Source organism: Myotis daubentonii, chromosome 1 (assembly GCF_963259705.1).
Source record: "Myotis daubentonii chromosome 1, mMyoDau2.1, whole genome shotgun sequence".
NCBI lineage: Eukaryota > Metazoa > Chordata > Mammalia > Chiroptera > Vespertilionidae > Myotis > Myotis daubentonii.
The window spans coordinates 210,825,738-210,853,617 of NC_081840.1; the positions used below are offsets into that span (position 1 = coordinate 210,825,738).

At 45.8% G+C, this 27,880-nt stretch overlaps 2 protein-coding genes across 4 annotated transcripts in view; one reads left to right on the forward strand and one right to left on the reverse strand.

Moving 5' to 3' along the window:
• Positions 1–4,638: 4,638 nt before the first annotated feature.
• RELL1 (RELT like 1) overlaps positions 4,639–27,880 on the forward strand; it is a 76,523-nt gene continuing 53,281 nt past the window's right edge. For 2 of the 3 annotated variants that reach the window (XR_009449792.1, XM_059673602.1), the window contains exon 1: positions 4,639–4,831. Coding sequence is in view for 2 of the 3 variants with exons in the window: in XM_059673602.1 (XP_059529585.1) it covers positions 4,744–4,831 (88 nt within the window). In the remaining variant the exon portion in view is untranslated. The remainder of the gene's footprint in view (positions 4,832–27,880) is intronic. The other variant, XM_059673591.1, reaches the window with a different exon arrangement.
• On the reverse strand, positions 21,809–23,903 carry LOC132220420 (regulation of nuclear pre-mRNA domain-containing protein 1B-like). The gene has a single exon (XM_059673488.1). The coding sequence runs from the start codon at positions 23,886–23,888 to the stop codon at positions 22,911–22,913; it is 978 nt and encodes a 325-aa protein (XP_059529471.1). The 5' UTR covers positions 23,889–23,903; the 3' UTR covers positions 21,809–22,910.

Consider the following 27,880-nt stretch of genomic DNA (forward strand, 5'->3'; position numbering starts at 1 on the left):
TCATGAAACAAAACCCAACATGGCGGTCCAGGAAATGAGGCCGAGATGATGGACACCATCACTAACCTAAGGATCAAATTCCTCTGACATCTACTGAATATGTCAGAAAAATTCAGACTGCTCTATGTGTAGCTTCTGATGTATGAAGAAAAATAGCTAATTGAGTGATGAACATATTTTTTCTAACTATCCTTAAAACAATCTATTTTGGTGATAGAACCCTTTATTATACTTATGATAATTCACGGGCATGTGAAATGATCAGTTCTCCGAAACTATTATGTTCAGCTGTGACCCACAGTCCTTGCCGACCCATTCTCTCCTCTTTCCCTCATGCATTCTCATCACTGTGCAAATTCTTTCACTCTGTGCTCACACCCTTCCCTCACCTCTCCATTTATCCCTGTACTTCCTTTAGACTCAGCTCAAATCTCACCTGTTCCATGAAGCCTTGCTCAGAGCCTCCAGTTGCAATCCTTATAATCTTCTTGGAATTCCTTTAGGCCAGCGGTACTCAACTGGGCTCAGTTTTGTCCCTCAGGGACATTTGGTAATGTCTGGAGATATTTTTGGTTGTTACAACTGGAGGGACAGTGCTGCTGGCGTTTAGTTGGTAGAAGCGAAGGATGTTGCTAAATATCCTACACTCCACAGAAGAGCCACCCAACAATGTCAATAATGTTAAGAAGCCCTACAGTCTAGCCCAGTGGTTTGTGAGCCACATGCGGCTCTTTGGCCCTTTGAGTGTGGCTCTTCCACAAAATACCATATGCGGGCGCGCACGTACGGTGCGATTGAAACTTCATGGCCCATGTGCAGAAGTCGGTATTTTGTGGAAGAGCCACACTCAAGGGGCCAAAGAGCCGCATGTGGCTCACGAGCCGCAGTTTGCCGGCCACTGGTCTAGCCTGCCTTTAGCACCATCAACCTTATCATTTGGTTACTCACTATGGTGTGAACTCTAAGGGCTGGATGGGAACTTTAAGAAACCAGCCAGTTGCCCCCCTGAATTTTGTGGGTACGAAGACTGACTGAAGAGAAGCTGCTGAAAGGCACAGAGAGTGCCACTGGCAGGGCTTTATTCCCTGACCGCTGGGCCTTTGACTAGTTCCATTTCACTCTGAGGTTGTTTCCTTTCTCCAGGAAGATTGAAAACGTTTCTGCAAGCAAGGGAAGGGTCTTTCATTGAACGTGCAGTGACCCTCCCCTCCAACCTCCTACCCTCGGCCTAGGACTAAGAACACAGGACATACGTGTCAGGTCAAAATAACCCGAGGTTTTATAAAAGATCATTTTATTCCCCTGCAAATGTATTTTCTTAAAGAACTGCAAGCTTTTCTCCTGGATATAACCTCTCAGAAATAAAGATGACTACATCTAAGTCACAGGAAAAAGGAATTCTACAGAGACCTTCTGCGGAAGTATTTTCAACAGTAGAGTGAATAGCAGCCAACTGAGTCTTACACATTTAACTGGCGGTGATGAAAATTACCACCTTAGCAGCACAGAGGAAAACAGGAAAGGTTTCTACTAAGGGGAGTAATTAAATTCTTAGAGAGAACTGGAAAATAACCCCCTAAAAAACAAACAAAAAATCAACAAAACACGGAAACTTATTTATCACCCATTCCCATAAACACATTTTTCTCCTTGGAGAAAAAAATGTGTAAGCAATTGTTGACAATTAAAAAAGGCTAGGTTAAGCATGCAATGACAGAACAAGACTTTATGCTGGAAAAGGAGAGCTGACTGACTAGTATTCTGCATTTTAGGGGCAGAACAGTAGAAGCAGATGAAGTGCAGGCCGGGAGCAAACTGATCCTGGACCGGAGTCTTGGCAGGGCTGCGGAGCAGCTGTGTGACTTGGGGTAAATGCCTGAATCCCTCAAATCCTGGTCTCCGCAGCTTCGAAGTGAGGATCTGTAACAATACTTCCCAAACTAGAAACTTGTGAGGATGTGATGAAGGAACACAGGAAAAGTGCTCACGGCAGGATCAGGCTAAATCCAAGCTGTCAGTAAATGACAGCTATTGTTGTAATGATTTCTACCTACTAAGCTTTACATTTATTTCTGAAATAATGGAAAGACCATTTAGTCTTGTGATGTCAATTTTTACTTCCTTAGAAGAAATAAGAGAACTCCTTCATAATACAGAAAAGAACTTCTATGGAATAGGAATCTTCACACTTAATTGCTGGCCAATTTAAAACAATAAGTAAAAGCTTTAAGTTATGCATATGTGGGGCTTTTAAATTGTGTAAACAAGTCTGTAGTTGCAAGTACAGACTTAATTTAAGCTTGAGCTCCTTAATTAATTAATCCTTCCTCCCTTCCTTCCTTCCTTCCTTCCTTCCTTCCTTCCTCCCTCCCCCCTCCCCCCTCCCTCCTTCCCTCCCTTCTTTCCTATCTTTTCTTTCCTTCCTCGGTCTTTCCTTTCTCCCTCCCTTTAAGAAGATGTTCAAAGGCAAGTATTTGGGGTTGTGTGACAGTATAAGATAACTATAGAGAGAGTGTCAAGCATCTAAGTGTTACGGAAAAGTCTGAGAAGGGAAATTTCAGCAACTTGGTTTCCAACCCTGGCTCTTACTAGGTATAAGATGTCAGGCAAGTCACTTAACTATCTCTCATCTGTAAAATAAGGGGCTTGGTAGATGATTACTGAGATTTCCTCCAATTTTAGATACTGGATTGCATTTTTATTTTTGGAAAGTCACAACAGACATCCAATTAAAATATGTTGTTAAGAATGATTTTGTCTTAAAAATGTTTTTAAAAATTGATTTCAGAGAGAGGAAGTGAAGATAGAGATAGATACATCAACGATGAAAAAGAATCATCAGTCAACTGCCTCCTGCATGCCCCCTACTGGGGATCAAGCCTACAGCAACCCAGACATGTGCCCTGACTGGAATCAAACCTGGACCTCCTGGTTCATGGGTCCATGCTCAACCATTGAGCCACACTGGCCAGGCTGATCTTGTCTTTTTAATAGAAAGTTCAATCTCTGAGAAAAGAGTGAAACGTTATTCAATTTTAAAACAATATTTTACATTTGGAATAGATCTTTTGGTCCAAGCATTAGAAGGTCCTAGACTTAGGAGGGGTCCATGATTGACTTAATGCTACACTATTGCCGTCTTGAAATTCTTAATGTTTGAACAAAAGGCCCTGTGTTTTTGTTTTACCCTGGGCTCTGCAAATGATATAGCTGGTTCTGGCTATAACTTACAATTTACAGTGTAAGTTCGAAGCACGGGACTCTCTCCTTTTTTGGCGAGAAGCCTACACCGACCTCTTTCCTCTGCAGCCGTTCTCAGTTCTTATGTTGGTATAAAACTGCTTCACCAGCCAGGCTGCAGGATGTGAGGACAACTGTGCACAGGACACACAGCGCCTGCCTTTGACTTCAAAGGGCAGAGGCTCCATCACTCGGCCCAGCCACCTGCAGGGCTAGAGCCTCTGTCAGCGGCAATTCCCACATGAGTGCAAATGTTTGCAAAGGTCTAGTAGACTGCTGGAGGACTCAGAGAGAAGATAAGAAGTCCTTTGAAAATTAAACGCTGTCCTCAGGCCAAGGAAGTGCTCCGTTCTGTAAACACCCCCAGTGCCCACCCCATGGCCTTATTGGCGTTCTTAAGTATTTTCTCAAGGCCTGACCACCCTGCTACAGAAGTCTCTAAAGTGAAATAACAAATAACTACTCAGAGAAAGGATCCGAGATCAGTGCTTGGGATGATGATTCAACTTGAAAAATCACTTCTGACCCCTTAGTGTGTGCTGTCATTAAGCCAGGCGCTGAGGGCCCAGCAGGAAGCAAACTTAATGAAGATGAGCTAATTCCAATTTGTCCCTGAGGCCTGGCCTTCATGGGTTTACTCCCAGCCTGTGAAATGGGGATACTGTCATAGAGCTGATATGAGGATATAAGGAGATAATAAGTGACTAAGCACTAGAAGAAATACTTTGTGGAAGTATTTGCAAGGTGTAATGTAGCACATAATTTTTTTAAAAAGGCGATTTATTCCTGGAGGTATGTACAGGTCCTCCCCCCCCCAATAGGAGTAGCTTAAATGGAAGCAGAGATAGGAAGAAATTTAAATGATTTGCGTTCTCTCAATTTTCAAACAGTGGAATTTGACATCCAGAGCAGCACCCAGGGGAATGCCAGCTGAATAGAGATGCCACCAGAGGAAAAAGAGCGTGCCCACGCCCATGCTAGCCATGTCTGCATCCAGAACTTCCCGACCCGCTGTTTTCCTTTTCCCACGCCCGCCTGGTACCAGAGCCGGGGAGGGTGAGCTGACTCAGCCCCCGCCCTGGGCTCCCGCGCAGTCCGTCCTCGCAGTGGCGGTAAAACCCTCTCGGAAAGGAAGAGGGCGAGGAGAGAGGGGGCGGGGCCGGGACGCTGTGGGCGGGGCAGAGGGGCGGGGCCTTTCCGAATCGGGCCGTTGAAGCTGTGACCACACGGAAAACAAGCAAGCGAGGGGCGGGGCCAGGCTGCGGCGGGCGGTCGGGGGCGGGGCCACGTCCTGGCTTCGCGCGGTGCAGGCGGGCCCGCGGCTGGGCGCGGAGGCGCCAGGCGGAGTCCAGGTGGGTGGGGCTGGAGGGGCGGGTCCAGGGCGGGGTTCGCCGCGCGCGGGGGCCGAGCCTGGCCAGTCCGCGCGCCCGCCAGCTCCGGAGCGGCGCGGTCTGCCAGATCCCGGGACGCGGCGCTCGGGGGAGAGGGCGAAGGGACGCGGCGATGGCCTCGCGGGGATTCCCGGATTTCGCCGTCCTCGCCGCCGCGGTCTTTGTGGCAGGCACCGTGAGCTCGCCGCTCGTGGGCCCGGGTGAGTTTCCCGTCGGGGCTGGGGCTCGCCGGAGGAGCCAGGGATCGAGACCGCCGCCCCGCGGCGCCCCGCGGCGCCCCGCGCAGCTCCAGTCCGGGCTCAGCCCCCGGCGCCGGCGCTGCACTCCGGGCTGTCCCGGGCGGCCGCGGCGCGTGGCGCTGGCTGGGTCCCCCCTTCGCGCCGGCGCGGCTCCCGCCTTCACTCCTCTCGCCGGCTCCTCTGAGGACCTGTTACCCCCGTCCCCGCCTCTGAGTGGTCCCCGGTGCAGGGACCCGGCCGGGTCTTGCCTTCCTCTGGGGCGCCTCCTCCGGGCAGGCACCCGGAGCCCCGCGAACCCTTTGGCTGCCGCCCTCGCCCTCCAAGGCTCCGCGAGCGGAAGATCGTGACAGCGGACACCCGGTGCGCTATCGCCGTCCTCCCCCTCGCCCCCCCGCGGCCCTTTTCTAGTTTAAAACCTTGGGCCGAGTTTCAGTGTCTTCACTTTCCAAGTTTTAATTTATTTTAGTGGTTGGTGAGTTCTTGTAACAGGTTGGGGGATTTCAGATGTCTTCTGACATATCCTGTATAAATCAGGCTTGGAAAAAGGGAAGACGCGTTCGTGAACGTAACAGTTTTTGTTGTTGTATTTTTTTTTTTCTTGAGAGGATTCCTGTCACCACAAAAGGAACCTTCTGGGGTCAGAGCAGGAAGCCGCCCGCGGAGCTGATAAAAGTGTTGCCGCCAATGATGAGCTTAGAGCAGGAATTTTTAATGGAAACCTAAGAGGATCTGTCACTTGTCCTGTCGCAAACTCTTGTTTTTATATAACTAGGCACCAGGGATGCCTTGCCACCATATTCCCCCTCTTAATGGCCACCTCGCTGAGTGGTTTAAAAATAATAATAAGCGTATGTACACCTTCTTGGCCAATTGGGGTTTCCACGACCTGGAATCTGACGTCAGCAAGCGCTTCTCAGCTTGAGCAGCTCCTCTCCAGGTCCCGGTAATAAGCATCTGGAAGCCTTCCAGCTGTGACCGTCTCCTCCATAGAAACACACGCTGTTCTTCACGCCGGAGAAGAGTCCAATGACAGCTTTTAAACCGGCTTGTCACTCTGGCCTTTACTTTTTCACAGAAACCAGAGCATGTTAGGAAGGAAGCAGGGTGGATAATGTATCTCCCCGGAGTCTGTATTAGCAGACCTGTATTTCCTTCGGCCATCCTTCAGGGGGACCTGGCTGCTAGTGACGTGCGTTATGTATTGGCTGGGAGATTTTGGTTGGTTGCCTGCGTTTCATTGCTGAGACAGGTAGGTGCCTTACCAGGTTCAAAGGGGGACCTGAGGGTGCCAGTCCTGAGAGATAACAGAGCCAGTTGCTCCAGAATTTGAAGAGTTTCACCAGGGCGTAAAATTCAGCACCTGATGCGTGTAATCCTCCATCCACACGAGAAATCCACCCCCTCGAGTAAGATTGTGTTTCCATGGATCTCTGAGCAGCACCCAGGAACATAAGAAAACTCTCACCTAAATTGCACAGCAACCTTCTCGATGAAAGGGAACACTCGGGAAGCATAAGGTATCTAAAAAGGAAAGGGAACAGAGTACAGATTTGCCAGGGTGCCCCGAGGCCTGACCAGTCAACAGCTGTGGTCACCTGCTGGCATCTCAGGCAGTGTTCATGTTTGTTGGGAATGTGAGGACGTAGCGGGAAAGAAATGGGAAGTCATGTTGAGTGCCTGCGACATGCCGGCTTCCAGTTGTGCGCTTCATATGCATTTTTATACTTATTGCTCAGAGTCCTAGCAAGCTGTAGTTTCCAGTGAGGCAATGGAGGCCCAGAGCAGTTAAACAGTTGGCCCAGCGTCACATAGCTAATATGTCAGTCAGCACTTAATCAGAGGAGCAGAATCACTGGGAGGTGTGTGAGTGTTTATCTCTATGTATCTCTATCTTTGATAACCTAGCCAGCTTAATTCCAAAGTTCATTCATTCTCTTTCCACTGTACCCACAGGTCCCCCAGAGAGAAAATAGAGCAGAAGTCTTGTTGAGATTGTAAGACAGGGAGTTTAGGACATTTTAAAATTGTAGGCATGGGCTTATCAGAAGGTGGGAAGCAGAGGAAAGTAGAACAGGGAACTTCACAGTGGTTAGTGGCAATGTCTTTCACTTCCTGCCTAGTAGGTGAATCTCATTAAATTTCTGTCTTCTCAGTAGCAGCATTTGAAACTATATACGGCAAGCAGCAGAAGGGATGATTTTCCACATCTTGGCTTATTTATGTCCTCCAGTTCTCTGGTTACTCAGCCTTTGGGTTTGTTTCTCTACCAGACAGTGAGCACAGCCTCCTAGTAAGGAGTGAGTGGCGAAGGGCCAGGGGCTGGTGCATGAGAAGTGCCCTGTCCCTGGGCTCTGAGGGCTGCCTTCCAGCCTCCTCTCTCCTCATTGAGATGCTAAAGATAAGCTTTATTAAATTCTGTTTCTCCTTTGGCCAGGTAGCTACCCAGATGTACATAAACATCAGTAGACAGAATATTTTGAAAAAGCACCCCTTGGAGTTGGGGCTTTCCAAGTCCAAATTTAATTTAAAGAGGAAATGGAAAAATTTGAGAAGTGCTTGTTATTCCCTCTCTTCCCCTCTTTCCACCCTGGCCTCCCAGATAAATCAATCAATCTATTTGGGAGTAATTGAATTTGAATGAGAGAGGTCAAATCTCTATAGAAGCAAAAATTTTCATTGTTACTTTTCAAAAAATTGTTTGGGTCTGATATTGAAGTTTAATTATATATTGAGAAGTTATTTTAAACTGACAAAAGTGATTTAAATTGTCATTGATTAAAACTATTATGTTGAGTGGTTTCTAATTTTTTTAGGGCATTTCAGCAGTTGGTAAAAATTTGATAGGCTGCTGAAAGCAGGTGGAATAAGGAGTGTGGTGTGGCTACCAAAGACTAAAATTGGAGTGTGGAGTTAATTCATTGTAGGCACTCTTTTTAGAGGAAGGAATGACATGTTTATTATTTCTGTTTTGTGACAGGTTCTGGTCTGTGTACTCGGGTTATTTAATTCTTACAACATCCTGTCCTATACTAAATACTAGAATAATTTTTTTAGATTTATTGATTTTAGAGAGAGAAACATCAATTTGTTGTTTCACTTACTCATGCATTCATTGGTTGATCCTTTAAGTACTAGAATAATTTAAATATTCCTTTTTTTTTATAGATGAAGAGATTTTGTCTCTGAGAAGTTAGCTTGAAAATGTCACTTAATAAAGTATATGATTGTCTAACCACTATTCTATACACCTGAAACTAATACACAATAATATTGAATTAAAACTGTACTTGAAAAGTAAAATAAAAATAAAAAGTCACTCAATTATGCTAAGTGAAATAAGCCAGTCAGAGAAAGACAAGTATCACATGATCTCATGTGTGGAATCTAATGAACAACATAAACTGACAAACAAAATAGACCCAGAGACACTGAATCATGCAACAGACTGACCTATTTCAGAGGGAAGAGGTGGGGGTGGGAAGAGATTAACCAAAGAATGTATATATGTCCCATGGACACTGACAATAGTGCGGTAAAGGCCTGGGGAAAGGGTTGAGGGGGTTAGTGGGGGGAGGGGGGGGGAAGGGACAGCTGTAATACTTTCAATAATAAAGATTTTTTAAAAAGAAAAGAAAAAGTCACTCAAATGTATGTTGGGTTTTGACCTTGGTTAGATCTACTCAATTCTGAAGCCTGTTCTTATTACTAAATTACTAAATCATTTTGTTTTTCTTTCAAGTGAGACATTTCTTTTTATTCTAAGATTTATAAAAGAAGCACTAAGGGTAATGGCAGGATACAGTGGAAAGAGCATCAAGTTCTAAGTCAGAGACCTAGACTTGAAGTCAAAAGTGAATAAGAACCCCTACCACTTTCAGGAGTGTGGCTTTCTGCCTCCATTTTCTTACCTGTAAAATGGGCGTGTGCCAGCTCCTATTTTTATCTACCTTATTGGTTGCCAGTAGGGATCAAATGAGCTATTGTCTCTGAAAGGTCTTAGCAAATGGCAAAGTGGCATATACCTTTTAGCCTGTGTATCTTTTTTTCTGTATTTCTTCCACAAAGTGCTCATCAGGTTGGACTTATATTACACTGTCAGTCAAACTATCCAATAAATGTATACCACTCATATTGTAAGCCTTTCATTCTTTAAGTGGTGATGGTTTTGCAATGATGGGTTCATTGGAAATATATAAAAGCCCAAAGTGATGCTTCAGATTCATGAGTTTGCTGCCACTGACTGGGAGTTAAGTAGCCAAGTCTTCTTTTCCCATTTTCCCTTTGCTAAAATACAGTGCTCTGGGTATTCTTGGAAAGTTCCCCACAAGATTTAAAGTTCGGAGGGAGGGGGTCTCATTACTTCAAGGCACTGGCCACTGTTAGTCTATGTTACTCTGGTCTCTATATACAGTATTTTTTACTTGGATAGGATCATAATGCAAATATAGTTTTGTGTCCTATGTTTTTCACTTAATGTTTGTTATACACAAAGGTTCTCCATTTCCCTACATTTAAAAAATGGCTGCATCATAATCTATTATAAGGATTCACTGCATTTTACCTCATTGTGCCTCCATTTTAGGATATTTTATTATATTTTTTTGTCAATCCTCACCCGAGGATATTTTTCCATTGATTTTTAGGGACAGTGGAAAAGAGAGGGAAAGACAGAGAAACATCGATGTGAGAGAAACACATCAATTGGTTGCCTCCTGCATGAGCTCCGACCAGGGCCTGGGCTGGGGAAGAGCCTGCAACCAAGGTACGTGCGTGCCCTTGACCAGAATTGAACCTGGACCCTTTGGGCTGCAGGCTGACCCTCTATCCACTGAGCCAAACTGGCCAGGGCATTAGGCTATTTTAGTTGTTGCTAATTATTTTCAAACTAGAGGCCTGGTGCATGAAATTTGTGCACTTGAGGTGGTGAGGTCCCTCAGCCCAGCCTGTGCCCTCTTGCAGTCCGGGACCCCTCGCTCCTTACCGCTTGACTCGCCACTGTGCTCGCCAGCCATGAGCCCGGTTTCTGGCTGAGCAGTGCTACCCCTGTGGGAGTGCACTGACCACCAGGGGGCAGCTCCTGCGTTGAGCGTCTGCCCCCTGGTGGTCAGTGCACATCATAGCGACTGGTCATTCTGGTTGTTCTGCCATATGGTCGCTTAGGCTTTTATTATATAGATGAATTTTAAAACTCATTGTTTCAGTGTTATTGATGACTTCCCAGGAAATGCATTACTAAAAAGGCATTTGGGGGGAGAGAGGGTTCAAAGGTATTCATGTTTTTGAGGCCTTGATAACATCAATATTGGTGACCTGAACGTTGTCCCACTTTACATTCTCATAGCAATAGCCAAAGGACTCACTTTTCACACCATTGACATTTTCTCTGAAAAATGTATTTTCTAGTTTGTAAGGTGAAAATTGGTACCTTGATTATTTAAGTTTGTATGTTCTCATATATTGACTATTTTTTCTAGTATTTGAGCCATTTGCACATGTCTGTAATCTTTCATGGACAATTCTGAAATCTGAAAGTCTCTGAAAACCAAAAGGGTTTTTTTGAGGCTTTTTGCATACTCCGTTGGTGGTAAACCCTAATCTGAACCGATGTGAGATTCTATAGTATATATTTATCCCACTCAGTGTGAATACTGCTAAGTTTTGCTGCAGTTATATTAGTGAGTTTGATTTCTGAGTGTTACATAATGTGTGCTAAATGCATTACAGTACTTTTTTGGAATCACAGTCTGACTTTTCGAGGCACATCTGACCCCCAGGTTTTCAGATAAGGGATCATGGTCCTGCAGTTTCCGCTTTGTGACTCATCTGTTCTTGTCTGTGGGCAGCCAACTGTAAAACTGCTCAAAATAGTAAAATATCCTATGGAGAAAATAACTCCTCAAATGAGTGGTATGTCATGAAAAGAAGCATTATTTCAATATTCTAGTAAGATAAAGCTATCCGGGGAAAGCAGGAGTTTTGTTTATTCTAGGTGGCTTTAGGGATGGGTGCCCATTATAATGGAGACTGATGGAGGAGTTGGCCAGTTATTGACATACCTCTCTTTGTGAGGGAGAAAAGGAATAGAATCCACCCAAGGGACTTTTGGGGGAAGGAGGGGAATGGGTAGAGGGTGGCAGATACTGAGTTCCTGTGCCCAGTCATCTCACCTTGAGGATCCTTTTGCCAAACTAGCTGAACTTGGGAAACTGGTTTTCTGTTCCCCCTTTGAGATACCCCAAGGCCCCATCTTCTTGTCTTTGCTCCTGCCAGGATTCCAAACAGCTGAGCTCTCCCTGGCTCCCCCACCCCCATCTTGTTTGTACATCCTGGGGCACGACCATCAATAAAGTGCCTGTGGTACAGAGGGGAGAAAATCTTTCAACCATTTTTCTCATCTATATCATGGAGCAAATATGACAGAGTTGCCTTGTGGATTGTTTTGAGATAAAATATGCTTGGGTATGGCCATATCACCCTGAACGCACCTGATCTTGTCTGATCTTGGAAGCTAAGCAGGGTCAGGCCTTGTGAGTACTTGGATGGGAGATAAAACATGTTTGTCATGAAGTGTTCAAAAAGCATACTAGTATTATTATTTTGTTCTTAACTAAATACTAACCATTTACTAACAGCTATCAGATGGGGGACAAAGTTCTGAACTGCACAGAGGTTTCTTTCAGGTGCCCTCTCTCTTCTTGCCCTTGAGCCCTGGATGCTGAGGGTGGTGTGTAATGGACTCCAGGGGAAGGGGAGGAATAGGGACCAGTGGGCTTGGCAGGGAATTCTCTTGGGACGCAGGGGATACATAGGACTGAGCCATTTAGCTACCAAAATTAGGCAAGGAAGGAGAGAAAGAAAAAAGGGAAAGAAACTGTTACCTATGTGACACATTTTTTGGGGAAAATTTTTGGAAGATTCAATAATTGGTTTATTTCTGGCCAGTCCATCTATAGGTATAGCCATACAATTTTGATAGTTTCCCCCTAAGATCTGATGTAATTATTGGCATGATTTTTTATTAGCCAGGGTATGATTTTGAACCAATGCTAATGAGTGACTTAGGGTGGTACAGCCTCATGATGTAGACCTAAGCACTGTTGTAGATCTAAGCTCTTTACCTGGGGGCAGGGGGGCGGGGGGATGGTCTGGTGCTGTCTCCCTGTAGATAGTGTCAGATCTAATTACTTGGTGGTGCTGGAAAAAACACAAATTAGAATGAGCAAACTCCTGTGGTTCTAGGGCTGGAAGGGACCTTGATAATCTTCCTAAAGCTGCTTATTTTTAAATTTTATTTATTAAATTGATTGGGGTGACATTGGTCAACATGAACATATAGGTTTCAGGTATGGGTTTCTATGTTACAAGATCTGTATATTGTACTGGGTGCCCACCACCCAGAGTCAAATCTTCATCTGTCACCTTATATTAGGGTCCCCTTCTCCTCCAACCCGCTTCCCTCTGCCAACCACCACTCTGCTGTTTGTGTTCATGAGTTTCAGTTTTATTTCCCACATATGAGTGAAATCCTAATGGTTTTTAGCTTTTTCTGACTGACTTATTTCACTTAGCGCAATGCTCTCAAAGTCCATCCATGTTGCTTTTCATCCTTTCTCATGGCTGAGTAGTGTTTAGTCCAGGGGTGGGCAAACTTTTTGACTCGAGGGCCACAATGGGTTCTTAAACTGGACCGGAGGGCCGGAACAAAAGCATGGATGGAGTGTTTGTGTGAACTAATATAAATTCAAAGTAAACGTCATTACCTAAAAGGGTACGGTCTTTTTTTTTTTTAGTTTTATTCATTTCAAACGGGCCGGATCCGGCCCGCGGGCCGTAGTTTGCCCACGGCTGGTTTAGTAGATGAGGAAGCCGAGTTAGCAACGCCAGGACTTTTCCCCTTGTGTCAGAGCTGGCCGTCCACGGAAGTGGCCCAGCAATGCTGCTCCCGGCAAAGCTCCTGGGTCTACGTCTGCCCTCGGTCCGCACACTCCAGGGCCTGGCGTCTCAGCTCTGGATCTGGGGTGAGCGGCCCTGAGAATAACTTCGGCTGACTAACTTCTGAGACGAATTGTGTTGTTTTCAGTTGTGCAATTTAGAGTCAGAGGGGACTTGGTGGTCATCTTGTAATGAGTCCCTCTCTTTGCAGACGGGGAAACGGAGCCTGAGAGGTTCAGTGGCCTGTGGAAGGCAGTGAGGGCCCTGGTTCGCCAGCAGCAGAGGAGCAGACCATTTGGTTTGGTGAGGGAGGGCCTGTGTGTGTGTGTGAGTTTTGGTCACGGTCCAAGACTCAGATCCAAGCACAGGACCCAGAACAGAGCAGACATTTAGAGACTGGAAGGAAGGAAGAAAGGAAGGAAGGAAGCCAGAGCTGAAACCCAGGTGTTTTTGTTGGCAGGGCAAGAACGGCACCAGGTGCTAGACCGGTGGGGTCAGACCCGACCTTGGTTTAGCAACCTCGGTACTGGCTAGGAAGGAATTCAGAGCTGAGACTCAAGCTGTAAGATAACGTTTCTTTAGAAAGTCACAGAGATAGAAGTGAGTGGTAGAAGAATGGGCTTAGGAAACAAGTTACAGGGGTGAAAGAAGGGGCCCTGTTGCTTAGGAGAAAGAGGGTAAGGCAAGGCCTCGGGGAGAGGGGGAGAGGAAGGGGAGAGGAAAGGCATGGGTGTGCTCCTGAGAGGGAGAGCCGGCTGGGTCCTCCATCCTAAGGGCTTTTAAGGGTGGGGATTTTAGGGGAAGTCCCAGGGGAGGATCTCAATGGAATATTCATCGTTTTCCAGGTGTGTCTTTTCAGAGTCCTGGTCTCCACTGATTGATTGGTCAGTGCCAGGGCAGGGGGTCATGAGTCAGTACAGCAGGTCCCGAGTCAGCCATGGTATTGCTTGTCTGGTTTGGCTGCTTTTCTAGGCCTGGACCTGAAACATAATTGAGACCTAGAAGTAATCTGATGTGGGTCAGCACCTCACTGTCCTGGTGGCTTAATGCTTATTCTCTGGCCCCCTTGTCTGTACCCCCTCTAAAGGGGTTTGACCTTCATGACTAGCAACATGCCAGAGAGGAAAGGTCAGGGGAGGGTCCAAACTGCATGCCCACTATATGAAAGGTCAGGGGGTCCAAACCGCCGGACCAGAGATATGCCAGGGGAGGAAAGGTCACCCTGGGGGTGAGGTCCTTGTTTTTGAGGTTTTGCCTGTTGCTGGGCACCCGGAGCTTTCTTCCCTGATGACCTTCTGAACTTGGCCCATCGTCCTTGCTCTGCTCATGTCTGTGTAACTGCCTACCACATTCTACCTCTGCTCGAGGCTTTTTCTTTATAATAAAGCAAACAGTTAGGCTTTCCAAGGTTCACCCACAAATCTTAGCTGTAGTCTCTGCTCCTGCTCCCTTCCCGAATTGGTGGTCAGCCAGCCCAGAGGCCACAGAGATAAAAAGAAATGACAATAAAAAGTAAGCAGGTACTGCTTGTATCAGGTGAGCACGGTGTGACGCTGATACGTTTGGAAACGTTAGTGAAAATTTTTAGTACAAAGGTTTTCAAAACCTAAATTCATTCATGAAGCTCTTTTCAAAGACAAACTAAATTCAGTTGTGTTTCTACAACCAGCACTTCAAATGTACCTATTAATTGTATATCCATCATATTTCATAATATTTTACACCTTCCCTTTATACCTTTGTTTCATGGGTTAAGTTTCTGATTTCTTCATTAATTCAGCAAATATTATTAAACTGCCTAACTGTGTGTGTGTGTGTGTGTGTGTGTGTGTGTGTGTGTGTCCACGCACGCGCGCGCAAGGCCCTGGGGAAAAGGGAAGTGAATGAAATAGACTCAGTCTATGCTTTTATGGAATTTTAACAGCTTACCAGGGAAGACAATTAAACAAGCAATCATGATATAGTGTCATTGGCACCTCCATCAGGAAACTATGGCCCAGAGCCAGAGTATCTAACCTGCGGCTGGGGGTGGGGTGAGAGTCCAGTAAAGGCTGAGCAAGACTTTCTGGAGAAAATGAAGTTTAAACTTGTAAAAATGTCAATGGTAGCCAGGTGAAGGTAACTAGAGGTCACAGAAGAGAGGTGAGAGTAAGCAAAGCTTATAGCAGTGGTTCCTAAACTTGAGCATGTATCCAAATGAACTAGAGGGCTGTCAAAACTCAGGTGGCTGGGCCCCACCCCATTAGGTCTGGGAAGAGACTGGAGAATTTTCTAGCACATTCCCAGGTGATGCTGCCTAAGGATCAGATGTGAGTGGGGGTGATCAGAGGTGAAGAAATAGGTGGGTTGTGTTTGTTTTAACCTGGAATCCCACCTCTCCTTGTGGGCTATGCATATCCTGTTCTCCATCCATCCTGCAAACTGAGATCAAGGGTAACACATCCAGCCCTAGCCGGTTTGGCTCAGTGGATAGAGCGTCGGCCTGTGGACTGAAGGGTCCTGGGTTTGATTCTCACTGAGGCAGTGGTTCTCAACCTTCCTCATGCCGTGACCCTTTAATACAGTTCCTCATGTTGTGTGATCCCCAATTTCATTGTTACAAATTGAACATAATTAAAGCAGAGTGATTAATCACAAAAACAATATGTAATTATATATGTGTTTTCCGATGGTCTTAGGCAACCCCTGTGAATGGGTCGCTCGACCCCCAAAGGGGTCGTGAGCCACAGGTTGAGAACCACTGGGCTAAGGGCACATGCCTGGGTTTCAGGCTTGATCGCCAGTAGGGGGTGTGCAAGAGGCAACCGATCAATGGTTCTCTCTCATCATTGATGTTTCTATCTCTCCCTCTCCCTTCCTCTCTGAAATAAAAATATATTAAAAAAAGAAAGGGTGACACTTCCAGGATACCTTTCCTAGGTCATTGCACTGATGTTATTTCTTGGAGTCCATGAATACGTGTTGCATTCGTTCCATGTTATTTAATAGATAATTATTAGCAGTTGTTTCCATTGTGTTTGCTCTAACTAGAGCTCCTCGAGGCAGCGGCACATAGAAGACACACACAGATCAGATTTACGTCTTGCAGCCTCAACAAGGACAGATTGCCATATTCTCTGTGCTGTAGACATGAGGAAATGGAGACTGAGTAGCCAAGACGAAGAGAAGTGAAATGTCTCACCTGTCACAGATGAGGGGAAGCCAAAGCTAGATGTATGTTCATGTTCACAAGTGTTCTGTGTTTTACATGAAATTGCATGTGCTCCGTGCTCAGCACCGCCGGTAAAAGGAAGGTTTTCTATTTACCTACTTATTTTACTTTTTTGCTGTAGATCCATCTACTTAAAGAGAACACCAAGGCATCTTATAAATTGAATGTAGACTTTGTTTTTAGTAAAAAATGGGCAGTTATCCAAGGAATTCTTCAAGAATTGTTTATTTGCTTTTAGAGTAAATATTTGAAGGAAGTAAGTCAATTTATAGGTCATTAGGTTTATGAATGATTTTTATAAAATTTTGGCATGAGGTAGGTATTAAGAGAAAACCTATTTCAGTTTCCTGAAAAGACACAAATAAATAAGGCAGTTTATGCTATTACTCTTCTTGACTGGCCAGGTGAGTTTAGCCAAGTGAAGATTTATAAAGAAACTTGTATATGAAATGTTATGTAATAGATAAGGTTAAAAACAAACAAATTCTTTTCAGTATCCATAACATGCCCAGCCTTTCTTCCTTATGTTTATATACAAACAGAATGTGATTTTCTGAGACTCCTGTCAGGGGTGGAGCTTTGAAGAATTCACTGGGCTTTCTGTGAATTCCCACAATATAACTCTGTAACAACAATTTTTCAAATGCTCTAACAGCTCTTCATAGCTGGAAGTCTCCAACACAATCATGTGAATTATTCACATTATAAAAAACAGCAGCCGGAATTTCCTGGCATTGGCGAAGTGGCAGATGGCTATTGAACAGGCATTCCTTAGCTTTTCTTTGCGTGTTTGTGCTATATGCTTTGTGTGGCCTGAATGTTTTTGCTGCGTCCTTAATTCTTTCCATCCTCCGCCCCCTCTATTAAAGGCAAAACACAGAGCAATCACTGATAGCAAAAAAGCGGCCCTGGACATTGCTTAAAGCTAGGTGACAGAGGCAAGAAGCTGGGTGTTGAAGGTAAAACTCAGTTCCCATGCATGATTGCCAAGTTGGTGTCTTAATAGTCTTTGCAGATAAAACTAATAGATATTTCTTACACACAGAGTGTATGTAATTCATTTTAAAATGAGGGCCTTATTTGAGACACTGTTGGGTGTTGTGTAGGTATGTAAAATGAAGAACAAACTTGGCTTCTGTCCTAGACAAACTTGATTGAGAAGGGAAGATAAACTATGAATACATTATGGAATAAGGGGGAATGCTTTTGGTGTAACCCGAGAACTACAGACAAGGTGCCGCCTGGGGTCACAGAGGAGACTTTCCTTCTGATAAGAGGGATGGAAAGACGTACTAGGCGAAAACTTGGCGTTTTAAATGGACCTTAAAGGGAGTGTAGGGAAAGGGAGTGGCCTGTGCAAAGGTGTGGAGGCAGGACAGGTAACGTCAGTGCAGACCTGGTACAGACCGCAGGGCAGAGGCTGAGGCTAGGCTGGGAAGCTCCTGAAACTCTGCACTTCACTCTAGGGGTCTGGGGGCTGAGGATGGGGTGGAGTGGAGGGGGGTGCAGCAGGAGGGGTCCTCAGGCTTTGTGATGTGATGGAAAGTGCTCAGAATTTTTATGAGTTTATTTGAGCCATGGCCGCATAATTTCAGCAAGGCAGTTGAGGTACTGTTCCTATTTTTTTGGCGCGGGGGGGGGGGGGGGTAGTGGGGAGGAGGAGGAGAGAGAAGAGGAGAGCGGGGAGGGGATAAGATCTGTTTTTTATACACTTCAGAGTTTGAAGGATCAAACAAATAATACAAATATGACCTGTATAAGTATATAGGTTTAATATAATACCTATAGTATGTTGATAGAAATAGTTTTTCAAAGTTTAAGAAGTGTTGAGAAATTGAAATCATGAAGTAAGCATAGTTATAATCTTGATGGTGTGAAGGCCAAGAAGTGTTCATTAGTGGTAAAAGCAAGCTAACTGTGTATTTGTCTTACATTAGAGTAAACCCTCTGAAATTGTACAAATCAGCTTGATTCCTGAAGTCCTTGCTAAACATTTGTTTTTAGAAGGCTGTTGTGCATTTCCATCTTAGCCTTATTGCTGTTCAACTTCTTTGCTCTCCTGGTGAGGAGGATGTCAGTGTAAGAAGCATAGAGAATTTTTATGAGTTTACTTGAGCCAAACTGAGGACTATGCCAGGGAACAGGATCTCAAATGCTCTTGTAGAATAACAGTTTTGCAGTTCCTTTTATGCATTTGAAATCAAGGAGGGGACACATGTCAATGTGGGAATTGAATTACAGGATGTTTAACAAGATTATGTGCTCTTTTAAATGGTTAATACCCCCTTGGAGGAGTATTACTTCTGGTATTTCAAAGGTACACTAACCTGGATGCACAAGAATGTTGGACAGGTCCGGCGGTGTTGCTCAGTGGTTGAGTGTGGACCCATGAACCAGGAAGCCACAGTTCCATTCCCAGTCAGGGCACATGCCCAGGTCGCGGGCTCGATCCCCAGTGCGGGGCGTGCAGGAGGCAGCTGATCAATGATTCTCTCTCATCATTGATGTTTCTATCTTTCCTTCTCCCTTCCCCTCTGAAATCAATAAAAATATATTTAAGAAAAAAAATTTTGAAAAAAGAGCCATGAACAGGGCTGGCTGAAAACCTTTCACTAAAGAAGTTATAGAGCCAAAACCGGTTTGGCTCAGTGGATAGAGCGTCGGCCTGTGGACTGAAAGGTCCCAGGTTCGGTTCCGGTCAAGGGCATGTACCTGGGTTGCGGGCATTTCCCCAGTAGGGGATGTGCAGGAGGCAGCTGATCGATGTTTCTCTCTCATCGATGTTTCTAGCTCTCTATCTCTCTCCCTTCCTCTCTGTAAAAAATCAATAAAATATATTTAAAAAAAAAAAAAAAAAAAAAAAAGAAGTTATAGACCTGGAACATTACTACTCACCATGACCTTCCCAGTTAGGAATTTATGATCAGATCACCCTAGAGCAGGGGTGGGCAACCTTTTTGTGAGTGCGTGCCAAAACCAGCAAAATCTCTGACTCAAAATTCTTCTGCGTGCCAACCCTAATTTTTTGAGAACATGTTACGCCTACTTGATATCTTTTAAGGTGTACGTATGTGAAGAACCTTAAAGAAATAATAAAATTCATTCGAGCGACAAAAACAGTATATGATGATGAAAAATACATTTATTTTTTAATGTATACATGTACACTGATAGTCCGACAGAAAACTTTATGACTCCGTTTGATATTATCAGTGGGACTTTTGCTGCTCCATCACTGATGACAGAGATTTTACATCAGGTTTATATTTTGTGACCTTCAGAGATATGCACGAGCTACTACTTTTCATCCATCAGGCTACTCCTATTATGAGACTTAACAAAATTCATCACTGAGAACAAAGATTCACAAGCATATGTGGATGAAACCAAAACACTGGTCAGATCTAGGAAGTCAGGGAGAGTTAAGGCAGAGGCATAGAAATTGCTCTTCCCCTCTCTCGTCAATCCATGTCTATAGTCTTTAAGATAACTTGTTATGTAAAATTATTTATCTAAGATGCACCTCCACTGAATTTATCTGAAAAATAAAGTCTATATTAAGAAAAAATTGTAAATGGATGATTATAAGAGAGGGTTTCGCGTGCCAGCAAAAGTTACTGGTGTGCCATGTTTGGCACGTGTGCCAGGGGTTGCCCACCCCTGCCTTAGAGGTTACTTTTCATAGAATCTCTCCTTTTTTCATCCATAAGGGCAGTGTTAGTATAATAAATATATGTATTCGGCTTTTGTCCTTGCTTCCTGGAAACCCTTGGCCCAGTGCATGACTTTCGTGCACTTGTGTGTGTGTGTGTGTGTGTGGGGGGGGGGGGGTTGGGGGGGTGGTCTCCCCCCTCAGCCCAGCCTGTGCCTTTTTGCAGTCCAGAGCCCTCGGGGGATGACTAACTCGTCAGTCAGACATCCTTAGCACTGCTGCAAAGGTGGCAGAGGCTCCCGCCACCGCTGCTGCACTGGCCAGCTGTCAGCCTGGCTTCTGGCTGAGCAGTGCTCCCACTGTGGGAGCGCACTGACCATCAGGGGGCAGCTCCTGCATTGAGCGTCTGCCCCCTGGTGGTCAGTGCTCGTTATAGAGACTGGTTGTTCTGTGGTTCATTCGATTTGCATATTAGCCCTTTTAGACCATAGCTGAGTTCATGCTAATGGTTGACTCTTGGTGGGCCTTTGTTGGGGTCCAACCCCAGCAGGTCCAGGGGTTCCCAAAGGTGTGGATGGAGTCGGTGAAGTAGGAATGACACAGAGACAGCGTTCAGTTGATCAGCAGCCTAGCCAGGTTCTCTAGCCAGGCTCTGTCTTTATAGTCCTGTTACATCTGTATTTATACCAGTTGATTTTAATCCTATCCATTCTATTCCAAAGGTTAGGGCTTTTCTTATCTCCATTCCAAGGTTACTCTATTGTTCTATCAAGCTACAATGAAGTAACTGAAGGAGATTATCCTAAGTAAAGATTATGTAGCTTAAGTGTGATTGTTCGTAGTTAAAGTGATTAATTACCCTCCTGGTACTTAGTTAAGGGGTTTTATTCCCTCCCTAACTCCAGGGAAAAATCCCCACCTGAGGAAAAAACCTTTCTCGGAGAGGTGACCTTGGTTAAAACACAGCGCTAAGAAGGGGAGTAAACATATTAAGAACAGTATGCCAAAAATACCACACGATCTCACTCATTCATGGATAATAGAGACCATTATAAACTTTTGAACAATAATAGATACAGAGGCAGAGCTGCCTCAAACAGATTGTCAAACTGCAGCGGGAAGGCCGGGGAGGGTGGGGGTGCAGGAGGTAGGGGGGTAAGAGATCAACCAAAGGACTTGTATGCATGCATATAAGCATAACCAATGGGCATAAGACACCGGGGGATAGGGGAGGCTAGGGGACTGTCTAGGGCGGGGGGAAAAAATGGACACATATGTAATACCCTTTGTAATACTTTAAGCAATAAAAAAAAAACAACAACAAAAAAAACAGTATGCCATATACGCCAGGCCCTTGAAACATATGCTGTGCAGATGTTTCTTCCCTGCAGCGACTGTGTCAAGCAGCAAGGATGTACCAGCTTCCGGCAGATTCCCCCTTTTTTATTTTTTAAATGATAACGCATGTAAATCAGTGGCCACCTCTCAGATTGGGTTGTTTAAGACTCGGAAGAACTGGCAAGCAATGACAGTGAGCATAGCTATAAACATAGTGGATGGAGTGCACACGGAGCCTTGTTCCTGTAGAAGGTTGCTGGCTTCTTCAGTCAAGGATTTCAGCTGTCCCCAAGTCGGTGGTTTGGTTGTCCTCGTTGATCTGGCTAGCTGGCAGCGTCGCTGGCAACAGCCTTCCCGAAGAGTCAGGGCATTGAACGGCTGGATCAATGGGTCCATCAGGGCCGTGCTTGATGGTGGTGTTGGTGTCCGGGGAGGAGTCAGCTGTGCCCTCGGGGTCGGCTGATATGGATGATACTGGGGTGGAGGAGGGTGAGGTGGAGACAGAGGGCGGTGTGACATAAGGTCGGACTAGACCGGGGTGGGCAAACTTTTTGACTCGAGGGCCACAATGGGTTCTTAAACTGGACCGGAGGGCCAGAACAAAAGCATGGATGGAGTGTTTGTGTGAACTAATATAAATTCAAAGTAAACATCATTACATAAAAGGGTACAGTTTTTTTTGTTTTTTTTTTTTTTTTTAGTTTTATTCATTTCAAATGGGCCGTAGTTTGCCCACGGCTGGACTAGACGGTACCTTTACTAAAAGCAAGTAATGTCAGCTGGCATGACAATAGAATTAAAACTCAAAATTAATATCCCCAACTTTCCCCCTTCCCCTGCCGGAGATGAGCTATTCAGTAACATCTGATACAAAGTACTCCTGGGCACAGGGACATGTGCAATGATGTGGCTGACGGACAGATGAGCATGCACGGTCATATTTGCAAGGGAGATAAGCAAGTGCAGTCACCATCCTGAGGACATATGCCCACACAGTGAATTGTTAGTGTGTGCCCTACTCCCCAAAAGAAAGGGTCAAAGCAGCACCCACACAGAACCCAGGCTCTCAGCATGCCTTTAGCTTTTTGGCCCACCACTGCCATTGCTAACAAGCACCTTCACAGCCAACTGGGGTCAGAAGGCTGTTTTTAGGAAGGTGTCCTATGACGCTGGGTAGACCCTTGAAAAGGGCAGCCTGTTTGTAGGAACCTGAAGCAAAGTACTTATTTTAAACTCATCCTTGTAATTCCTGTTACTCTGTCTCTGAACTATGATTTTATGTCCCAGATCAGCTCCTAATCTCCTTGCTAGATTCTCTAGTCTTCTTACAAAAAAAATGCACCCAGCCCTTGACTATACATCGCCAGAAGTAATAGTAGAGGAGAATCAGAGATTTAGCAAACTCCTTATGGGAAAGCTGCTCGACAGTTGTGCCTCCCTTTGGGGCTGATGGAGCAGGAAAGCCAGTGACTCCAGGTTGAATTCCTCAGTGGAAGCCTGTACTGAACTTGAACGAGCCCAGCTCAGACGGAAGCTGCTTTCATGACACAATGCTATCATCAAGGACAAGATTCTTCTGAAAGCTTCCAGAAGTACACATGATTTTCATACCTTCTTCAGTATAAAGTGAGAGCTAAGAATGGAAAACCAACAGGGCATAAAAACACAAAGTGGGAGAGTTTGTATTCTTTCCAAATATCAATCTAAACTGGATTCCACTCACCACTGTTCTGAATTGTGCGCAACAGAAAAGGCTGGAGAGGAGAACCAGAGTTTGTGATTCTTTCTGGAGGCTGGGGGCCAGGCGGAAGGAGGGATAGAACCAGGGGCTACAAGGTTATTTCCAACCATGACTTGCCCTCTTCTTTCTGCTGGTAGAGATGGGAATCTGGGGCATGGCACCTGCGCTAGTCAGTAGAAAAGAGGTCACTAGCAGAGGGCAGGGGGGCCAAGCCCCCTGTGACGGTGGGCAGCAATGAGAGGTCTGGCAGACTCTGAATATGGGACTTCAGTTTCTTGCGGACCTGGGGTACCTGAGCAAGCTTCTGTTTATATTCTTCTAGTTTTTTCTTCTTTTCTGACAAAACATCTTTCTGGTTCTGGGTGTACTTCACCAACATCTGAGCCAGCTGGCGCCGGTCTTCCAGTTCTGCCGCCAGGCGCCCGTTATATTCTGCTAGTAACAGACATGCTTCATCTACTGTTTTTGAAAGACGTTCCGCTGCCTCTTTGTCTGTTATTTTTTCCAGCAGAGAAACATCTTGCACTTCCTGGGGCAAAGAAACAATTTTCTGTCGGACAGTAGCATCCCCTGATGCAGCATTTTCCAGGTCCTGCAAAGCTTTGATTAGTTCCTCAGTCAAGAGGGGTCCTGCAGAAGGATCTTGGGCAGAGTAGCTTCCAGGGTAGTCATCCTCCTCCTCCTCTTGTATCTGTTGCAAAGTTCGCTTTAGAGATTTCTTCTCCTCTGTTGCTTTGTGGGGAGGGCTCTTGGAGTCCACCACAGACAGCTTCAGCTGCTGTATGAACTGACCGCCATACACACCTCTTTCTTGCCAGATGTTCAGCAATCTTTCTAAAGGTTTTTTACAGCCTTCATCTGCCTCTCTGGCAGCATGAGAAAAAGCATCCACAAGGACAGATTCAAATTCTCTAGTGAATTCAGGTCCTTTCCTTTTACTGTTTTGGATGACATCATTTGCTAAATATAGAAAAGTAAGTTTTCTATTTGATTTGGCTTTGTGCAGCTCGCGGAGCCACACTGAGACGATGGGTCCTGCATGCTTGCGGTGGTGAATGAGCCACAGAGACAGGGTCTGCATGCTCTGCTGCGAGTTGCTCAGCTCTGAGAGCTTCTTCTCCAGCGCGGATTCCAAGAAGGACATGGTGGCGGTGGTGGCGAGGCCCGGCAGGGAGCGGCCTGGGCCGCCCAGTGCAGCGGGAAGAGCGATGGCAGGAGGCCAGGGCCTCACAAGACTGCCTGTGAGACTCTTCACTCACTGACAGGCAGCCAGGCGGGCAGGAGGTGAGGAGGATGGGTCTCCGCAGTAACAGCCACTGGCCGCCGCCACAAGATGGCCACCGACCTCTCACCCCGCCGTGAGAGCAGGGTCAAAGGGCAAGGGCCGGAGGAGCTGGACACTGGGAGATCTCGGAGCTGTAGATACACTCCTCCAGTGGCGGCAGCGGCCTCTCTGAAGCTTGTTCAGGGCACTTCGAAGGGGAAAGGAACGCAGTTCGATAGTTCGATGGCGGCCTCCTGAAGATGCTTTCACCGCTTGCACCCGCACACCTGCGCAGTGTGTCTCCCTGTTCGGGCGCCAGATGTTGGGGTCCAACCCCAGCAGGTCCAGGGGTTCCCAAAGGTGTGGATGGAGTCGGCGAAGAAGGAATGACACAGAGACAGCGTTCAGTTGATCAGCAGCCTAGCCAGGTTCTCTAGCCAGGTTCTGTCTTTATTGTCCTGTTACATCTGTATTTATACCAGTTGATTTTAATCCTATCCATTCTATTCCAAAGGTTAAGGCGTTTCTTATCTCTCCTCCAAGGTTACTCTATTGTTCTATTAAGCTACAAGGAAGTAAGAGAAGGAGATTATCCTAAGTAAAGATTATGTAGCTTAAGTGTGATTGTTGGTAGTTAAAGTGATTAATTACCCGCCTGGCACTTAGTTAAGGGGTTTTATTCCCTCCCTAACTCCAGGGAGAATCCCTACCTGGGGAAACAACCTTTCTCAGAGAGGTGACCTTGGTTAAAACATATAGCGCTAAGAAGGGAAGCAAACATATTAAGAACAGTATGCCATATACGTCAGGCCCTTGAAACAAATGCTGTGCAGATGTTTCTTCCCTGCAGCAACTGTGTCAAGCAGCAAGGATAGACCAGCTTCCCGCAGGCCTTCAGGTAGCTTAGGATGGGGCTGGTTGCTGGAGGAACCAACTACAGGATTAGAGGGTTAGAACTTTCAGCTCTTGGCATTTGGGAAAGGGAGAGGGGCTGGAGATTAGGTTAATTGCCAATGTCCAGTGACAGTCATGCCTATAATAATGACACTCATAAAAACTGAAACAAGGAGGTAAAAGGAGGTTCTGGATTGGTGAGGAGGGTGCTGGGAGGGTGGCGTGTCTGGAGAGAGAATGGAAGCTTGGTGCCCCTGTCCCCTTACTTTACCGTATAAGGCCTCTCCTTAATTGTATTTTTTATAATAAAGCAGCAGCCCTAAGTAGAGCACTTTCCTGAATTCTGTGAGTCATTATAGCGAAGTGTGGAACCTAAGGGAGATTTTGAGAATCTCTGAATTTCTGATGGTTAGCCTGGGACCCCATTTGCAGCTGGCGTCTATAGTGGACTAGTCTTATGGCACTGAGCCCTTCAACCTGTGGGGTTTGTACAGGTAGTTAGTGTCAGAATTGAACTGAACTGTAGGACACCCAGTTGGTGATGGAGAATTGGTTGTTGGAAAAATGGCACAGTCAATTTTTATTTGGAAAAAAACCAACTCATAACATTAAAACATGCCTGAAATAAGGTATTTGAAATTATGGGTTGGTTTACTACTTAGATAAAGACTCAAAGGCAGAGGGGATAGGGGGTAACAAGGGGATAAGGACACATATGTAATAACTTAATCAATAAAAAAAAAGACTCAAAGACATTTAAACGCTATAGTGGGAAAGAAAAATTGTCAAGTCAGTGCTTTGTTGTTTATGTATTTACATTGTGTTTTATAATGTAACTAGAGGCCCGGTGCAAAAAAATTTGTGCACTCGGGGGGTGGGGGTGGTTTCCCTTAGCCTGGCCTGTGCCCATTTGCAGTCCAGGATCCCTTGGGGGATGTCCACCTGTTGACATAGCCCACTCCCCGGGGGATCAGGCTTAAGCTTGCAGTCAGGTATCCTTCAGGCAGCCAGGAAGCCCTCGGGGGATGTCTGACTGAAGGCTTAGGCCCCCAAGGGATCAGGCCTAATCCGTTAGTTGGACATTCTTAGTGCTGCCACGGAGGTGGGAGAGGCTCTTGCCACTACTTCTGCGCTGGCCAGCCATGAGCCAGCTTCTGGCTGAGTGGCATTCCCCATATGGAAGTACACTGACCACCAGGGGGCAGCTCCTGCATTGAGCGTCTGCCCCCTGGTGGCCAGTGCGCATCATAGCAACCAGCTATTCTGCCATTCAGTCAATTTGCATATTAGCCTTTTATTATTATTACTAGAGGCCCGGTGCACAAATATGTGTGCACTCGGTGGTGGTGGGGATCCTTCAGCCCAGCCTGTGCCCTCTTGCAGTCTGGAACCCCTCGGGGGATGACCATCTGCTGGCTGAGGCCCACTCCCCGGGGGATCAGGCCCAAGCTGGCAGTCAGACATCCCTCTGGCAGCCTGGCAGCCCTCGGGGGATGTCCACTTGCCAGCGGGGAGCAGAACTAAGCTGCAGTCGGACATCCTTAGCGCTGCTGAGGAGGCAGGAGAGGCTCCCACCACCACCGCTGTACTGGCAGCCATCAGCCTGGCTTGTGGCTGAGCAGAGCTCCCCCTGTGGGAGTGCACTGACCACCAGGGGGCAGCTCCTGCATTGAGCGTCTGCCCCTTGGTGGTTAGTGTGTGTCATAGTGACCAGTCATTCCCAGTCTTTCTGCTGTTAGGGTCAGTTTGCATATTACCCTTTTATTATATAGGATAGAGGCCTGGTGCACAGGTGGGGACTGGCTGGTTTGCCCTTCAGGGTGGCGGTCCCCATTGGGGTGCCACTGGGGTGCCTGGCCAGCCTGGGTGAGGGGCTGATGGCTGTTTGCAGCTGGTCACACCCCTTCAGGTGGGGGTCCCCACTGGGGTGCCTGGCCAGTCTGGGTGAGGGGCTGAGGGCTGTTTTCAGGCTGGCCAAACCTCCCTGGCGACGGAAGCTCCGAGCCTCTCCTTTATTGCTTTATTTTCCCTGGGATTTATTTACCTACTATAATTGAAACTTTGTAGCTTGGAGTGGAACACAGAGCCAGCCAGGGCTTGGCTTCCTCCATTGCCAGGGGCAACGCAAGGCTCCAGCTCCATGGCCACGGCCAGCTAAAAGCAGTTGTCTGGGGTTTATTGACCTTCTATAATTGAAACTTTGTTGCTTTGAGTGAAGAGCAGGGCCAGGGCAGGCTTCCTTCATCATTGGGGCAAGCAAACCTCCTGCTCGCTCCAGCTCCATGGCTGCCAGCTGCCATCTTGGTTGGGTTAATTTGCATACAGTCGCTCTGATTGGCTGGTGGGCGTGGTTTAAGGTGTAGCGAAGGTATGGCCAATTTGCATGTTTGTCTTTTATTAGTGTAGGTAGGATATCCCTATTTCCCCACTTTTGCCCTCTCTATCCAGTTCTTGCCCCCCACTTCTCTCTCGCCATCACCATACTGTGGTCTGTGTCCATGGGTTGCGCATGTATTTTCTTTGGCTAATCCCTTCTTTAAATTCACTTCTTTAAATTTGTATTTTCAGGTAAGTGCTTATAACTGCACTATTGTATATTTTCTATTATATCATTTAGAATTAAGACATTTTTTAATTGAACCCTTGTAAATTTTAGCACAATTTAATAAATTATGCTAGAAGCAATTAGGAGATTTTTCATGTAATGCAGATACATTTCAATTAATATTTTATTAACTTTTAGTTATTTAATATTTTAATTTGAAATAATTTCATACATGTGAAAAAAACTGTAAAGTACTACAGCATATTATATGTACCCTTCACCCCATTTCTTAGGTGTTAATAATTTAAACATAACCATTATAAAACTAACAAAATTTGGAATATATTTTTCTTACAATGTCTTTAATGTTACTTAATCCATTTACTTTGTTTTTGTTAATCTTCACCCAAGGATATTTTTCCATTGAATTTTA

Coding starts and splice junctions, on each gene's coding strand:
- LOC132220420 (XM_059673488.1), bottom strand. CDS start 23,888: ATGTCCTTCTTGGAATCCGCGCTGGAGAAGAAGCTCTCAGAGCTGAGC.